Raw genomic sequence first — 18784 nt, 5'->3', positions numbered from 1 at the left:
CAAACGTTCTTAATGGTCCGTTCGACCATATATTTAGGCGTTCAAACGCGTATTATTAAATTCAGTCTATTTACATTGTATTAGCTTATTAAATTATTTTCATCGTTTAATTGATTATAAGTTCTATCAATTAATTTATTAAATTGCTATTAGTATATAATTTTGTAAATCTTTTAGTCGTAATTAGATTTTATCACTAATATTGAATGTATATTTTATTTTTAAAATTTCAGGATCATAATAATGTCTTATCGAGGCCGTAAATGTGGTAGATCAGGAGAACCTTCATCCAAACAGTTCGAGAGCGGACTGTTTTACTTGAGCGACAGGTAAAACTGTCTAATTTTGTAGCTCTTATATGGGAGGGTCATTCCCTCCCATCAGTATTCAATGATCGTAGTTGGGCACCAATCTTAGATCAGCGAGAAGAAAGAATGGAGCTCGTTTCCTTCATTGAGATCGTTACTGAGTTCAATAAAGAGCTCGGTGCTGCCAGCCCAAACGATGGAGGGGCATACAAGATCTGTGTCCGAGGAGCTGCTGTTATATTTTCAGCGGACGGACTCGCTGCATATCTGGGTATTCCTAGGCTTCTTGATGCCTATCCAAACCTGCCGTCTAGAGAGTCTGATCCTTTAGGTGATGTAGCTATGTCTCAAGACGAGGGACCAGATTACACAGATGAGATTGATACACTTATTGATCATGAGGTCAGAGACTTCATTGTTGGTCCAGATGCTCCAGTGTACGATGGGACGAAGAGTATTAGGTAGGCAGATTTATCTTCTTTCTTCAAGATCATGAATTTGATCATTGCCAACAATATTGACCCACGGCAGCACAAGACCGAGGTTGGCATGGATCGAGCGAGATTTATGATACGGGTCGCTCGTGGCATCCCGATCGACCTCGTTGGTTATATATTTGAGAGGATCCGATCAGAGGCACGATTCATTACGACATATATACTGCCGTTTGGGATCCTCATCACTCGATTTTTGCTACATGCCGGGGTCGTGTCCGAACCTACCGAGCGTTCCCGATTTCTGATGGCACCGATCAACAGCACCACCCTGTCACGGAGCACGGGACACTCTAGATTTCATTTTCGTGAGGTTGTTCCTGACAGGGCTGAGATTCAGAGAGATGCACAGCCGGGAGATACTGGAGTATCGGCTGGTGAGACATCTACACAGGCTGAGGCATCACGCACATCTATTCGCAAGGAGATGGCTGACATATTGCGTGCTGAGATCGGCGTACACACATCAATATTAATTGATGCAGTGCATACTGTCATGTCTGAGTTGCATACAGAGATTATGGCTACCGTCTCTGGGTTACGTACAGAGGGTAATGAGTTACGTACAGCGATTAATGCCAATAATGCAACTCAGGTCACGCTAAGTACTCGACTGACACAGGTAGAGACACAATTAGCTGCAGTTGAGGATGTGTGTAGAGACCTCGCAACACAGTAGTTTCTATTTTTTATTTATATTTTCTTTTGTTATAGTTATGAACAATATATATGGCGTTTTGATAATTTACTTTATTTGATTGATTAATATATATGTGGTTGATAATATTTATTTAACTAAAAAACTTATTTAACATAAAAGAAATCATTAAAATATTTTAAAATTAATTACATAAAATTAATTAATGAATTTGTATATATGATATATATTTTTTATATTTTGAGTTTCGTACTAAGATTAATATTATACATTCGAATGTATAAATGTGGTGCTTGAATATGTTCTAACTAAATATATTCCGTTCAAACAGTTTAGAAACCTTCCTGTCAGGATTTGCCATCAAATATTTTCCGTTCGACACAACAAATTATCATTCGAACGTTTTTGAACTTTCCCTGCCATAATAAATTAATTCTCTGCCAAATTTTATTGTTCAAACGTATTTTTTGATGTTCAAACGGGAAAATTTTTTTTGAGACGATTTAATTCGTCACAGAAAATACTATTTGAATAGTTATTTTAACGTTCGAACGATTTTGTAAAGTCATCAATTTTTTAGAACGAAATTTAAATTTCGTCCCAATAAATGACTTTTAGGATTTCGTCCCAAAATCTCAAATTTGTTGTAGTGTAACCACACTTTTTTTTTTTTTTTGAAAAAAAATCTCAAATTGAAACTTTTATTAAAGAGTAATGTTATATAATTGTACAAGTCTTACACATTCAATTTGAACAAAATAATAGATTTCATTATTAAAATAACAATTTTTTTATATAAATTTTAGATTTATCCAATTTTTTTAAATGAAATGCTCGAAATTTGCCCTCGTAATTCTGTAAATATCAGAGTAGTAATCCTTCTAGATTGATGGTCACTACCACTCCTAATTTCGATTTCACCCTCAACTTGTTGCGAAGGCGTGACCCACCATGTCAGCAAATGAGTGGCCATTGTCACTGAAAAATGAGGTAAGAGCCAACAAGGGACGACCATTGACTCGGAACGCAAATTTCCAAGAAAAACGACAACCAAGATGACTATAAACTACAAAAAATTCCAAAGTATAGAGATATTTTTGTCCCCATAAAACAACAAAAGATGGATCATTAGCACTATTACCATGACCAAAATTAAAGTATGAACAAAAAAGCATTCAAAAGTGGCCTGAATTTTGTTTGAAAAAAACCCAAAGAAAGGTTACAACAGCTTACAACCACTTATCTAAGTGATAATAAGGTCCCCACTTGCCTTTTTTTTCTTCCCTAGAGTGGAGTTACAATTATGTCTTTAATTAATACTTGTGTCAACCTTTATTTTGTGTCTATATATATATAGTTGTTTAGGGTAACATATTTCGATAATAATAAGGTATTGATCATCTTGTATGATTAATCTAGATTAATATCTATCTGTAATGACATAAAGGATGTGGAAGTTGAAGATCTCTGAAGGAGGGCCCAATTTGGTGAGCGTAAACAATTTCATCGGGCGAGAACATTGGGAATTCGACCCTGATGCAGGTACTCCCGAAGAACATGCTGAAGTTGAAAGGGCTCGCGAGGAGTACAAGAAAAATCGATATAAGAAGAAACAAAGTTCTGATCTTTTGATGAGGATGCAGGTTTCTCTCTCTCTCAATCTCTCTAGCTTGTATTTTCTCTTATATGGTTTATTTAGTGAGTCATTAATAGTTAATTAAGTACGTACTTAGTGAGTAAATTAATTATGTAGGATCAGAGTTAATACACATAAAGTGAATGAGACTAGAGGGTATTTAGAATTAGAATAATACTACATATAGTCGTGGAATGTGTAAGCGCCGGACAATCGTTTTAAAAAAGTATGAGGTCCAGTACTATTAAAAAATTAATTTTTTTTATATAGATCCTATATTTACTCATTTTTTCAAAATGATTGTGCAACGTTTTCGCATTCCATGACTACAAATATCATTTCTCTTTAATAAAATAGCAGCAACAACAACTGCATAGAAATTAGTAAAGTCACAAAGATATTTCATAAAAAATAAATCTACAAACTGACATGATTTTATATTATGATATGCGTTAAATTTATTTTACAATAAAAGTAATTAGCTAGTTTTATAATGTAATGTACTACATCAAACCATATCAGTTTATGAATTTACTATTGTGGAATTTTGTTGTGACTAAATCATTTCCCTTTTTCTTTTTGTACAAGAATATTCTCATGCCTAGGGGTGATACCCTCATATGCGGGGGCAGGGTCACCCCTTCCCTGCAGCCCGCCCCTGCATATGCAGGGGGTGATGTTTCCAGCCCCACAGCCCGCCCTTGGGAGGTGGGGGTGAACATCCCATATGCCTTGCCCACTTCAAGGGTACTGATGTTTCATTCGGCTTAAAAATTATTTTTGGTCCAAACTCAAATTATTATATAATTTAAATTGTAAATTAAAATTTAAATATATAACAATAATTTAAAAATTGATAACATAAAGCTATGTTATCAATTTTTAAATTTGTTAGACTTGTTCACAAGAGTGTATTGTGGATTGACCTCCTAAACCAACTTTTATATAGGAAATCAAAACAATACAAAAATCTTACTTGAACAATATAGGACTCAATAGTTTAGACTTTTGAGGTTTAACAATATTAATATTGTTGTTATCATAGGAAAAACTAAATTAATTCTACGTGGGCCGGAGAATTTCTTTTTAATTCTTATCTGCTCTCAGCGATGACTTTTTTGCATCTTTAGAAAAGCCCTATATATGTAGCCATGATCAGGAAGTTGCATAATTTTTTTGTGACATAAAAAAAAAAATTATTATTTTTTATTTATCTACCATTTATATGATATCTAATTAAAAAGTTCTTAAAGAAAAATAAATTAAAATTTTGGAAAAATAAGAATAGCATTATTTGGTTGCAACCCTCTAATTTTCTATCTATCCTGCTTTTGTTCAAAGCTACATCATTTCCACGTGGACAAGGTTTTATAATTGTGCTAGAGTAAATGCAGTCCCACTAAAGCCGCTTGCTTCAAGATAAGATTGCTATTTAATTCCTCGTTTGAAAGAGATTTGACAGAAGAAGACATGAGACAGATATACATAACAACATTTCCCTTTCATATGACAATTTTTTTTTTTTTTATCAATTTTGCAAACCCTTTTTCTTAATTGGAGAAATTTTGAGAGTCATTTAATTCCATTCCTAGCATTAATTTTAATAGAGAAATTTAGCATATAGTGTATATTGATATTTATATAAATATTTCGTACATTATTAAATGAGTAATAAATACGGTAAGATGATACGTCTATTTTTCTCTCATTTAATATCTTCTTCTTTTTTTTTTTTTTTTAACGAGAAGTGCTATATTCACAAAAATTTTTATCAAAAATAATTTACAAACTAATATAATTTCATGTGATTTATTAAATCTATATTATAATAAAGATAACTTTATAATGATATGTCAGTTTGTAAATTTACTTTTATGAAATTGCATTTTATTTTTACGCCATATCAACTACCCTCTTTGATTTTCCCACTTGAAACTCACAGCTTAGAAAGGAGAATCCGCGTGGGGCAATGCCACCACCAGTAACAGTGAAAGAAACAGAGGAAATAACAGAGGAAGCAGTGACAATTACAGTGAGAAGAGCACTGAACAACCTTTCAACCCTTCAGTCTCATGATGGCCACTGGCCTGCTGAATATGGTGGACCCTTGTTTTTCCTTCCACCCTTGGTACGTAAGTTCTCAAATCATTGTACGTAACTTGCACAAAGATCTTGAGTAGTTTGTTTCTAAGTAACTTAGTTGAAGTTATTACCAAATGCAGGTAATGGCATTGTACATTACTGGGGATCTCAGTACTGTTCTTTCATCACATCACCGGAAGGAAATTACTCGATACTTGTATAATACTCAGGTTTGCGTTCAATTTACATCCCTATTTGGCCAACCAAAAAAGGCTTAGGAAACTGAATTGTAGCTATATATATTAAACTTACATAGTTGGTTGTGTGTTTGTTGGACAGAAAGAAGATGGAGGATGGAGTTTCCATATAGTGGGACACAGCACAATGTTTGGCTCAGCTTTGAGCTATATTGCCTTAAGGTTACTTGGAGAGGGACCTGAAGATGGTGAAGATGGGGCCATGGCTAGAGGCCGGAAATGGATGCTTGACCATGGCGGCATTGTGGCGATGCCATCATGGGGGAAATTTTGGGTCTCGGTATGGACAATTGTTAGGAGTTCCTATAACTCTATTCACTAAATTGGATATGTTTGTGATACCCCATATGATAAGGATAAGGGTAGATGGTGTATGGGATCCCACATTGCTTGGGAAGGAGAAGTTCTTACTCTTTATAAGGTTCTAATGGGACTCCAATTGTATCATTGACTAGTCCTTTTGGAGTATAGACCATGTGGTTTGGGCCTTCTATTGGGGCGTTACAAATGGTATCAGAGTCTATCCCAACCAGAAATGTGGGACTTGAGCCGTGCCACCTACGAAGGACAGGCCCGACGAGGACGTCGGGAATTTAAGGGGGGGAGATTGTGATACTCCATATGATAAGGATAAGGGTAGATGGTGTATGGGATCCCACATTGCTTGGGAAGGAGAAGTTCTTACTCTTTATAAGGTTCTAATGGGACTCCAATTATATCATTGACTAGTCCTTTTGGAGTATAGGCCATGTGGTTTGGGCCTTCTATTGGGGCGTTACATGTTAGTAACTTAGAACTTGCTTCAATGATGACAGGAAACTAAGACAGATTATTTTTGTTATTAGGGAATCAGAATTAGTTTTCATGATTTTAGGAAACAAAAATCAGATTTTTTATTTCTTTAAAAATAAACCATTAATAGTTTCAATCATTTTAGGAACTAAAACTATAACTAAAGTAAGCAAGCATGTCATTTTTAGTGGCCAAGAAAAAAGTTGTTTTAAGAGAAGAAAATATGTAGTGAAAGAAAAAGTATCACTGCTTGGATTCTTATAAAATAAATATGCATACAATAAAAGTTCATGCATTTGCAAGACGATATTTGGAATGATGGAGGCATTTCCACTTTGAATTCTACAAAATATATTTACCTTATGATGATACAGGAGTCTTATTTTTTTTTCTGTCAAGTAAAAACTCAGAACTTCTCTCATGTATAGGTACTAGGAGCGTATGAATGGTCTGGATGTAATCCATTACCTCCAGAGTTCTGGCTTCTTCCTAATTCTGTCCCCCTTAGTCCAAGTTAGTTTTTGTGACTCATCCTTTTTGTTTGAGATTTTTACACTTAATTACAACAACAAATATGTCACAGCAAGTTTGGTTGTTCTAACTGATCCTCTTGGCCTTTAATTATGTGAAATGCAGGCAAAATGTTATGCTATTGTCGCTTAGTTTACATGCCAATGTCTTATCTATATGGAAAGAAGTATGTCGGTCCGATCACTGAGTTGGTTAAATCAATACGGCAAGAGCTATACAATGAGCCTTATGAACTAATTAACTGGAACAAAGCCAGGAATACAGTTGCAAAGGTTAGTAGAATAGTTCTCTTTTATGTCTTTCTTTTCCAGTCTCTAATCTGCTTATGATGAGCAATTTTCAAAATGTTTCAGAAAAGAATATGCTCGACTCAGATAATATTATTATTGTGGGCATAGATCTTTTAATTGCACAAGTAATTATCAAAAGTCTTCTGGTGAAATTCATACACGCATACCTAGAACTCATTTGAAGTGCTGCTAATAAAATAGGAGGATCTCTACTATCCACATCCTCTGTTACAAGATTTGGCATGGGAATTTCTTCAACATGTAGCCGAACCTCTTCTCAAGCGTTGGCCCTTTTCATGGTTGAGAGAGAGGGCAATAAAAGCAGCCATTGGTCATGTTCGTTATGAGGATGAGACCAGTAGATATCTATGCATTGGATGCGTTGAAAAGGTCAATAACTAGTACTTCAATATATTCTATCAGAATCAAAGACATTTGATGTGACTCAATGTACTAAATTTGTAAAGGTAACTTGTTGTTTGAAAGGTTTTATGTTTGATGGCCTGTTGGGTTGATGATCCAAATTCAGAGGCATACAAGCTTCACTTAGCCAGACTTCCAGACTACTATTGGATTGCCGAAGATGGATTAAAAGTTCAGGTAAATGATCATCCATTAATGAGTAAGAATGCAATCACATATACTTAAATCATTGCTGAATAGTCAAGCCTAAAGAACCAAACATCTTGATCCCTTTGAAGGCTTGTCTTCTCCTAGAAATATACTGAATGATGCCTGATTTGGGTGATGCAGAGTTTGGGCTGTCAGACATGGCATGCAGTTTTTGCTATTCAAGCTATTCTGTCTTGTAATCTAAGTGAAGAGTACGGGCCAACACTACGTAGAGCGCACGAATTTATAAAGGCTTCACAGGTCACAATATTTTTCATATATCTATTAATTACATTGTTTTACAGAATATAATGTTATGAACTGAATCATGGTTATTTTCCAGGTCCAAGATGACCCTCCCGGGGACTTCAAAGCTATGCACAGACACATGACTAAAGGAAGTTGGACACTCTCAATGCAGGACTATGGCTGGCAAGTCTCTGATGTCACAGCAGAAGGGTTGAAGGTAATGTCTCAATGCTATTGAAATACATTTATAACAAAATTACACGTTCTGATCAAGGTTTGTATGGAAGGAAGAATTTGAGTTTTAGCAAAACCTTCTCTTCTGCAGGTTACACTCCTGTTCTCCCAAATGTCCACTGACTTAGTTGGGAAAAAAATGGAGACTCAGCGGTATTATGATGCTGTGAATGTCATTCTTTCCCTACAAGTAAGAATTCAACCCACCTATATATTCTGTATTTCTCTCATTTTCATCTTTAAAATGCTTTATTACCTGATGAGTAATCGACTTTCTTTCAATGGCCACTACAGAGTGAAAATGGTGGTTACCCAGCATGGGAGCCTCGAAGAGCATCCCCATGGATGCAGGTAAGCTTTATGATAAGGAAGGCTTCCAATATCTAAAATTTCATAAAACACAAATCTGTTCACAATTATGATATGAAATCATTGTGCTAACTCTGCACTTACTAACATAAATTTTGTTTATATTTTTCGCAGAAGTTCAACCCCACCGAAGTCTTTGAGGATCCTCTCTTTGAGCGAGAGTAAGATGACATAACTTTATCAGAACAACAATTGCCACAGTATTGGTCATATTTTCTTCCTAACATGAGAATTGTCACCTTATAAATATATATATATATATATATATAGGTATCTAGAATGCACTTCATCAGCACTACAAGGTCTTGCAATCTTTAGGAAATTCTATCCCAATCACCGAAGGACGGAGATAGAAAGTAGCATTTCCAGGACCCTTCAATACATCCAAGACGTACAAGAACCTGATGGATCATGGTAACTATGTTTCTCAAGCATTGTATGTTAAATATTTTAACATGAACATTAATAATTGGATCTTTGATTTTCTATAATCCACAATAATAAAATAATAATAATTAAACACGTACATTTCTCCATCTGTTTGATGAAGAATTTGATCTAACTATGAGAGAAGGATCACCCTAGCAACTTAGCCTCACAAGTATCTCCTGATGGCTAGAGGCACTCTGATGTTATAGGTGATGACCCTTTAACCCCTCAGTGCTATTTATAGACTTTTAACCATCAAGAAATTGAAGATTTTGTGTTTGACTGTGATTAGAGATATAGAGTTAATCTTATCTCTTAGAAATTTTCTTATCCCATTATAACACATTTATTAACTGATAAGTTTTGAACTATTCCAAACTCTATCAAGATGGGTGTGTGGGACATTGAGTTTAAATAAACCTCTTACATTCTCCCACTTGGCCCATACACTCATAAAATAATATTTTCCGTTCATGGGTTTATCATAGAAAATTAACCATACTGCGCAAATTCATTTCCTGAAACTTTCATAGCTCAAAATATATTTCATAAGTTCCGTAATATCAATGTCAAACCGGCTACCAATGCGAGTCACGACGGTCCTCTTTTATATGATCAACAAATTTCCTTCCATGTACCACAACACCAATAACTTAATTTAACACGATCTTTAATTGGGATAATTAAGGCTAATACTGTAATACCTTGGGTTTCAATTCATGTCTATCGTAGACATTATCTTATCATCATTTATCCATACCATTCAATGTATATATAAAGTGGAAAGACAAGAAAACAGAAACAACCATAATAGATATCTTTCAATTTCTAGTAACAAAATACTCAGCATATCAATGATCTCTTTAACATGTTCACATCATGGGTATAAGTATATGGCCCATCTTATCAACATGCCCCTTAAAGTATAATCATTAATACAATATTGTTATGGACATATTTGTTTCTGTACTTTCTCCATAACATTTAATGTATTTAAATTTTCATTAAATACTTATCATTCTGAGAAAAATATTCTGAGAAATTCTTACAATACTTTCTTAGCGGCTTGGCTATAAGTTGACAATTCCAAATCCTAAGATATATTTTCTCAGTCAGATACCATATATTATGGCCTCAAAGCATACCACAAACTTAATCCCTATTGCATATGAAGCAGTAAGATATTTGCCTCATACATAACCATAACTGTATTTTTCATCATTAGAGTAATCCCACAAAAAATGGTCTGAATATCCAGTTACCTTAAGAGTATCAGTTCTTCTTCAAGCAACAATATAGTCTTTAATTGCTTGCAAATAACATTGCACTCTTTTCACAGCTTTTGGGTCAAACATCCTTGGGTTAGTTTGGCAACAACTAAGAATGTCAATTGAAAAACTGACATTTAGCCTTATACATGTTTGTACAATCATCAGATTTATTATAACAATCATATACAAAATTTCCTAAACAACCTAATCATTTTGAGGACACTGTAAAATATTGAACATGTCACATTTTATTTTTAAAGTATCTATTAAACAACAATTCTTCATATAAAATCTTCCAAAACTCTATACAACTATACTGAGACAATCCTAACAGTCATCGTCTTGGTATAAAAATTCAATCCCAATTACGATGGATGTCTCATTCATAATTTCATTTTCTAAATTGCTTAGAGACATAACTTTAATGCTATACTATAAACCATAATTCATACTTACTAAAAGTCATATACATGCATGATCATAAAAATATTACTCCTACTGACTTACAGGTATATACATTAACAATATTTTTCTTATTTCTAAGACAATATTGGTATTATCAAATTTCAGATACCAATTTTTCAAAAAATTTGTTACCTTTCTAAGTAATCATTTTATTCATTTCTTGTAGATTTTAGGCTTGCATTCTACAATTGTTTTCACATCTCTTTAATGTAACTCTAGACCATAATGAGCTACTAATGCCATAGTGATTCTTAATGAGTTCTTTCAGATCTATTAGAAATCTCTTTCAAATCAATGCTCATTTCTGAGTGAAATTCTTAATTATAAGTCTGACTCTATATCATTCAACATTGCCTTTAAAGTTAGGGTTTTGTCTTCAACACCCATTTGCATTCGATTTTTTATACATTTTAGGCAATTAGACGAAATTACAGACTTTACACTGATTCATGAATTTCAATCACTCTTTTATGCATTGGTCTTTTATAAAATCACTTATTTCTATAATTTGTGAAAACATATACGAACCTTCATTTATTTCTATGTCAAATTCAAATTTTGAAAATACACTACACAACTTAACCCAAAAACAAATCAAGAACACCATATGAGGTTACCTGTTCTGATGTCTTCATGGCCAATTCTTCAGTGGTGTTTCTCTGATGAGGTAGATGATCATTTGCTTATTATTCCATGTTATCATTAAGATAATCATAAAATGAACTATAAGCATTTTCGAAGTACAAGAATGCATTTCACAACAATCACATCTCTAATTTCTATACTCCCACTGATTTTGCCAACCATAAAGAATCTGACATTTCAATTTTCTCAAAATTCAAACTATGAATAGAGACAATACAACCTAAATAATTTGAATCTCCTTGAGTAATCAATAATATACCCATTAAGTATTATACGATCCAACTTTCTTTCATTTGGATTGTAAAGCCTTACTTAGATTGACTATTCATACATGTATAAGCCTTAAATCAAGTTTCACAACTCAAAAGTCTTTAAGAATATTTATTGGGAGCACAATTTAAGATATATACCATTGTATTTAATAATTTTATTACACATCTTCTCAAGAAGTTAACAAAATAGGTCAGAGTTATGACCTCACTCATAATACTTTCTTGGCACTCACTATTTCAATCCAATTCGATGATTTTTACATTTCTACTTAGCTACATTTCCTCCCCATGAGAAGTGCCTCAAGAATTACTAATGACTTAAGATTTCTCACGTAGCAAATATATACATTTATACCATGAGAAAAGATTTTCACGCGCCTATATGCATTATCTCAAGAAACTCTCTATTCCTTGTACCATCTTTTCTTGATATGTTTAATTTGTTTTCTTTTTATACAAATCAATGCACATCCTGAGATTAGAAAATTTAAATGCAAAAAATATTTTATTTACTAATCTCTACAATTTTTCTTCGAGATATTTTCTAAACTTTTATGTAACAAATTATGTTTCAAATTTTATGCCACAAATTGTAAAAAATTTCATAAATCATTTTTCATTTGGTTCTAATACATGTCTCACGTGTGAAAATGAAAAACCTTTAACAAAAACACTAATACGAAGGCAAGATAAATACAAATTTTATTCGAACAAAAATTGGAACAAACATAAATGACATTTTGAAATAATTTAAAATTTTGAACATTTGTGCTCAAGTTCAACCACTAAAATAAGTATCAACATTTATAGAATTTAATTTGAAACTTATACAGACAAAGTACATATGAACATTTGCACTTAAATTCAATCTAAAAAGAATGTATAAATATGTATAAGATCTTATTCGAAACTTATACAGAAAAACAGTTTACTCTTCCCTTCGAATTATGTCTCATGCTTACGGTACCTAAACCTTCATATATCATTGTTTCTTTCAAACTTCAATTGACACAATTCTTATATTTTCATCACTATCATTTCTCTCCTTTCCCGAAAGAAACAAATGACTTTTCATACAAATTAGCAAAATAAATTTGTATCTAACTAACAATCATGCTACCAACTTTTTCATATCTCATTACTTTAATGAAATAGTAATGCCTCTGAAGTAAACCATTATGTTCAAAGCTAAGAAATTCCTATAGTTTGATATCTAGTAATTAATTCAATATTCTTAAAATGTTGTACTTTTCTGATCCTTATCACTATTCTTAATAATAATTGATGTAAAAACTTAAAATGGATAAATAAGGGTCTAGAACTCTTAGTGTAAATTTGACATGCTCATGTTTCTCTATACTAGAGTCAATTCTGTACAAAAAATCTTGTAAAGATATTCGTGTACTTACTGCAAGAAAAGTATTTTAATCACATTAATGCTTTGAGTTCAATACTCAAAAACAATAATCAGAATTTAATCAATTATGGATGAACTAGTAGTGTCATCAAGACCCTCCTTTGGGAGTAGATCTTGATGCACAAAGTGTTCTCACCAGTATTAAATTCTGTGGATGTACTAGTTATACTATCAAAATTCTCCTTTGGGAGTAAACTCTGACATACAAAATGTTTCCTCCAACCTTAAATTATATGGATGAACTAGCTGTATCACCAGAATTCTCCTTTAGGAGTAAACTCTGACATACAAAGTGTTCTCTCCAATTTTAAATTATATGGATGAACTAGTTGTATCACCAAAATTCTTCTTTGGGAGTAAACTCTGACATACAAAGTGTTCCCTCCTATCTTACATTATGTGAATGAACTAGTTGTATCATCATAATTCTCCTTTGGGAGTAAACTCTAGCATACAAATTGTTCACCCTAACTTTTACTTTAATGGATGAATTAGTAGTGTCATCAAGACCATCCTTTGGGAGTAGATCTTGACAGACAAATTGTCCACTCCAACTTTATCCACCTTACTATAGAGTTTAATGGTTTTTCACCAAAATTAAGAAAATCTTGTACCTTTGGGTAACCAATCTTTTCTTTAATTTTGATGTAAATTATTTGTCCCATATTAGATAAATAAATATACATGGCATGATAATGAGAGCCAAAATAAACAATTCATATATGTATTTAACAATAATAACATGCATATGACATTAATAAAATTTAATACATATATATACCAATAATAACACGTATAGAAAATTTAATAAAATTTAATAAATGTATTTAACAATAATAACATGCATAAAATTTAATTTAATACATGTATATACCAAAATTAACATGTATAGAAAACTTAATAAAACTTAATACATGTATTTAATAACATACATAAAATCATTTTTTTTCTTAATAATATAAAATAATATAATTATTTTAATCTGACCGGTCCTGGTTTGAACCGGACTGATCTAGTAAACTGGATGTAACTCAGTTCCCTACAATGGGTCGGCTTCCTTCTTTCTTTCTTTTTCTTTTTTTTTTTTAATTTTATTTTATTGTTCTGTTACAGTGGTCCATTCTGCCCGTTTGATTTTTGTCCTTCATGGACTAGACCAAAGCCCATGACTTGGCCCAAACAGCCCATCATAATAGAAACCCTAATTGGTTTCTTCAACCTTCAGCCAGTGCAGCTGCTGCCCACCTTTCCGAAGCTTGAGCTGCTACGACTGCGAGTGTCGCCGGCGAGGAGGGGATGACTACAAGTCTCTGTCCCCCTTCCGCCGCCGACCTTTAGGTCATGTTTCGCTCTTTTTTTTTCCTCGCGTTTTGTTATTACTAGAGAACCACTGCGGCAGTGAGCTTTAGAGCCCTCTGCCGCCGTTACAGGGCCATCACAGAGGACTTCCTCTCCTCCTCCTAGCGTCGGCCTCACTGTATGTTCGATGAGAACCTCAAACCAGCAAGGACGGCGCCCATTTGGGACTTCACATCCCCTTTGCACTGCCCCTCAAAGCCACCTCCTTTACAGCCGCATGTTGAGCCACCGGCCACCACACACGGCGCTTTACCCCACACACAGCGGCTATACAATACATGGGCTACACAACCACACTGCGGCAGCTCACATGGTTCTTCTCTACAGGCATACCTCAACTGCCTTTCCCCATTACAATACGCAATACAAAAGCACACCAATCGGTTTTGTGCAATTCCTCAAGACGCAGCAACGTATATAATAGATGGAATGCACCCAATAAATACATATCCTTTCATAAAAGTAGAGTTTGATGTTTCATCATAAAATATTTGGTCAGGTCAAAAAACTAATATTTTCAATCTTTTGCAACATGATAAAATCACATATACAAAAGCACATATAAAACTAAATATTTATTCACTATATGCTTTATTGAGATCATAAAAAATCTACAACCTGACTCTGATACCACATATTAAATATTTTAACATGAATATTAATAATTGGATCTTTAATTTTCTATGATCCACAATAATAAAACAATGATAATTAAACACGTACCTTTCTCCATCTGTTTGATGAAGAATTTGATTTGATTATGAGAGAATGATCATCCTAGTAACTTAGCCTCACAAGTATCTTCCGATGGTTAGAGACACTCTGATGTTGTAGGTGATAACCCTTTAACCACTGAGTGCTATTTATAGACTTCTGACCATCAAGAAATCTAAGACTTTATGTTTGACTATGATTAGAGATATAGAGTTAATCTTATCTTTTAGGAGTTTTCTTATCCCATTATAACTCATATATTAACAGATAAGTTTTAAACTATTCCAAACTCTATCAAGATGGGTGTGTGGGATATTGAGTTTAAATAAACTCTTACATTGTATTCTTGAAAAATGAAATGCTTTTATGCATAGCTGCAGAATTGATTTTCTACCTGAAGTACTAACTCTTTTAGCTATTAAACAGGTATGGAAATTGGGCGATTTGCTACACCTATGGTACATGGTTTGCTATATCAGGATTGGCATCTTGTGGAAGAAACTGCCAAAATTGTCCAGCAATACGCAAAGCTTGTGAATTTTTGATAACAAAGCAACTACCAAATGGTGGATGGGGAGAGAGTTACCTATCAAGCCACAACAAGGTATGAACAACTAGTTTCAGATCAAACCATATCCAAAAAAAAGGATGGAAAATGAGGAGAGTCATGAAATCAAGTTTCTTTTTGAAACAGGAGTGGACAAATATAGAAGGTGACCGAGAAAATGTTGTCCAAACTGCATGGGCCTTGTTAGCACTCATTGAAGGAGGACAGGTATAGGTCTTTAATTACTTTTCTCCATCAAAGGTTTCTTCCATCTTAACACTTACATATGTAGATTAATTATGAATTTTTTTAAATATTCAAACTCAGGCTAAGATAGATCCAACACCAATTCATCGTGGAATAAGGGTATTGATCAACTCGCAAATGGAAGATGGTGACTTCCCTCAACAGGTATTAATTATTTCACGTTTATCCAAAATAATGTTAGATATAGTTCTAAGATATGCATGTCTAGCTAATTACCTTTGAAAAAAAGTAGGGCTTACCATTAAGGATTTGCTTAACTTAGTGCAGGGCTTGCGCAACCTATGACTATACAAATCATCTCTCTTTATTAATTAAAAAAAATTCTAATGTCCCCAGTATAAGCATTAACGAAGGTTATTATTGGGAATGTACTACTGCAGGAAATCACAGGGGTGTATTTTAGGTATTGTGGATTAAACTATGCAGCATATAGAGACATATTCCCCTTATGGGCTCTTGGGGAATACCGCAGACGAGTTCCACTTGCATAATAAATAAATTGCCTCAATGAGCATGCATGCAAGAAGATCGATCGATCAGTTTTGAACAGATAAATGCCCTGATCTTGTGGTTCTAGCCTCTCCAATATTATTATAAGTAAACAAAAATATATACAGTTTCTACTACTACTTGAGCGTAGCTGTAAAATATGTCATAAATGCTGCTTCTTTTGTAAGCATCTCTTGAAACGTTTCGCTTCTCAATAATGTGATGTAATAATACTTCTTGTGGATCTTGTAACACCCGAGCTCAGTCAAGCCGCTTTACAAAATTTTTGGGGTTTATAGTTATGCAAAATCATTTAAGATTACGAGTAAAATTTTTTGAAAAAGAGTTTGGGCCTAAGATATTTTTTGGCAGAATAACATCTTTTCCAATAGGATTGATAATTAGATTTAAAATATTCTAATGGACTAAGTGGATGTTCACCCAAAAAATTTATGGGATAAAAGTTTTTTTTTTTAGTTGAATCGAGGCCCAAAAACTTAAGGTAAAAGCTATGCAATAATCTCATACATGGGCAAGTATTTTTTTTTTAGACTTAAGAGCCCAGCCCAGCCCTTGGAAGCATTGTCCAATTTCACGTCGCACGACTTCAAGCCGTTTCCATTTTTTCATGCACGTCCCTCCCTTCCTCTTCTTTAGGTTTTATTTGTTTCCTCTTATAGCTCTTATATATGTTAAGCATCATCAACCCTAGATTTGTGCCACTCGTCCTCCTCTTCTCAGATTATCAAACTGAGACCTCCCCTCCAACCACCTCACCACCTTCAAGTAGCCACACCCAGCCACTGCAACTCCACGCACGGAAGCTCCAGCTCTTCCTCTCCCCATCGTCGCTGGTCTTGTCCAGCCCTTGTAAAACCGCAAGCCTCGGTGGCGTCCAGCAGACCTACCACCCCCACAGCCAAGCCAACGAGTCGTTACTACCCCGAACCCAGTCCACGCGGAACCTTAGCCGCATGAAGCCGCCACCCAACGCCTGCATAGCCTCTGTTGCAAGCCACGGAAATCCTCTGTTTTAGATAACCGAAACAAAGCCACGCCTGCAGCCACCCCAACTCCTCGGTGCCACCTGCCACGGCTCACCCACGCCCAGTGTTGCACCGTAACACCTCTACTTAGCCGCTTCTCTGCCACATGAAACCGAGAGCCACCCCCACCTCACGGAGAAGCCTCTACTTCCTGCACCAAAAACAGAGTATTTACTGAACTCTACCGTGAGCCACTACAAAACCAACACCTTTTTGCACCAAAAAACACCTCTCGGTTGCTCTCTCTCTCTCATCTCGCACTCTCCGTGCTCTCTCTACCTCTCTCGCTTTCGTCCCCCAGCATAGGTGGCCACAACACTGCATGCCCTCCTCGGCGCCCAGTAGCACCACCATAGTTCCTCCAGCCCAGTCGTCGTGCCTTACCCCTCCACATACAGCTCAGTTTTAGTCATAAGTCTGCACTCCACTTCCTTTTGTTTTTCGTGTTGCTGACTTAAAAGGGTAGTGTGTGTCTATATATATATATATATGTGTGGGTAAGTCTGTAACCTAATAGGATAAATGCTATTACCGTTATACCCTTTGATCATGTTTTCAAACGAAGTATTACAAAAGCTTTTGCATAATCGGTCTAATAAATAAAAATTTCCTTGTTACCTTTGAATTACAAGTTACATTATTGTGTTTTAAACTTTGATATGTATTTGTAAACTCTAAATCTTCCATGTTTACATAAATAATCTTGGTAAGTTAGATTTATTTTACGTAAAGCCTCTTTCAAAAGTAACTGATAATGTTGTAATTTTATTATGATATAGTTTGTTAAATAATTTTTATGTATAACTTAAAAAGAAATTTTGGCATAATTATGTTATGTAGTATTAAATCTGATAGTTTGATTTTTTTTCATTAGTTAACAAGTGAGTTAATCTTTAGTAAGAGTTTTTGTTGGAATTTGAGAAGTGTTAACATTTTTAGGAATTCGTGAATTTAGATTTCTGAGGAATTAAAATAAGTTATTTTAGCATCTTAGGCTTAAATATTGAAATACGTGTTCGATTAGAAATTTATGAAAATTAAGTGATTATGTTATAGGTGAAGATTAATATTTGTTCGGCATTTTGAGGAAATTTTTAAAAAATTTTAAGAAGTCCAAGTAAGCTGGATTCCTATGCTAGACTTTGCATAAAAATAAAATGGGCTGAGGTTGATTTTAAAAAAATGTGCATGTTTTGTTATCTAAAGAAATTTTGGAAACGACCTCAGTTATTTGTTCTGCATTACTCATGAGATTCTGTATAAGAAGGAAATATTTTCTGTCATGACTAGTGTAGACATGAGCTTATTTTGACATTTTGCTTCCGAACTGTGCAAAAAAGAGCGAATATGA

At 34.2% G+C, this 18784-nt stretch overlaps 1 protein-coding gene across 2 annotated transcripts; it reads left to right on the top strand.

Annotated features, from left to right (window-relative positions):
- The first annotated feature begins 2824 nt into the window (after positions 1-2824).
- On the top strand, positions 2825-16685 carry LOC108993142 (lupeol synthase-like). 2 transcript variants are annotated; one of them, XM_018967922.2, is made up of 18 exons: positions 2825-3103; positions 5039-5224; positions 5319-5408; positions 5518-5715; positions 6656-6740; positions 6864-7030; positions 7250-7438; positions 7535-7648; positions 7802-7921; positions 8004-8126; positions 8235-8333; positions 8438-8494; positions 8627-8673; positions 8783-8926; positions 15511-15688; positions 15779-15859; positions 15959-16042; positions 16279-16685. In XM_018967922.2, exons 1-18 carry the CDS (start codon positions 2909-2911, stop codon positions 16387-16389), a joined length of 2268 nt encoding a protein of 755 aa, XP_018823467.1. In that variant the 5' UTR covers positions 2825-2908; the 3' UTR covers positions 16390-16685. The 2 variants fall into 2 exon arrangements, with proteins under 2 accessions (XP_018823467.1, XP_018823468.1); XM_018967923.2 differs by lacking the exon at positions 5518-5715.
- The last annotated feature ends 2099 nt before the right edge of the window (positions 16686-18784 follow it).

Source organism: Juglans regia, chromosome 15, assembly GCF_001411555.2.
Source record: "Juglans regia cultivar Chandler chromosome 15, Walnut 2.0, whole genome shotgun sequence".
NCBI classification, from domain to species: Eukaryota; Viridiplantae; Streptophyta; class Magnoliopsida; order Fagales; family Juglandaceae; genus Juglans; species Juglans regia.
The sequence above is the reverse complement of the archived record's forward strand: the minus strand, read 5'-3'. Positions and strand labels throughout refer to the sequence as shown.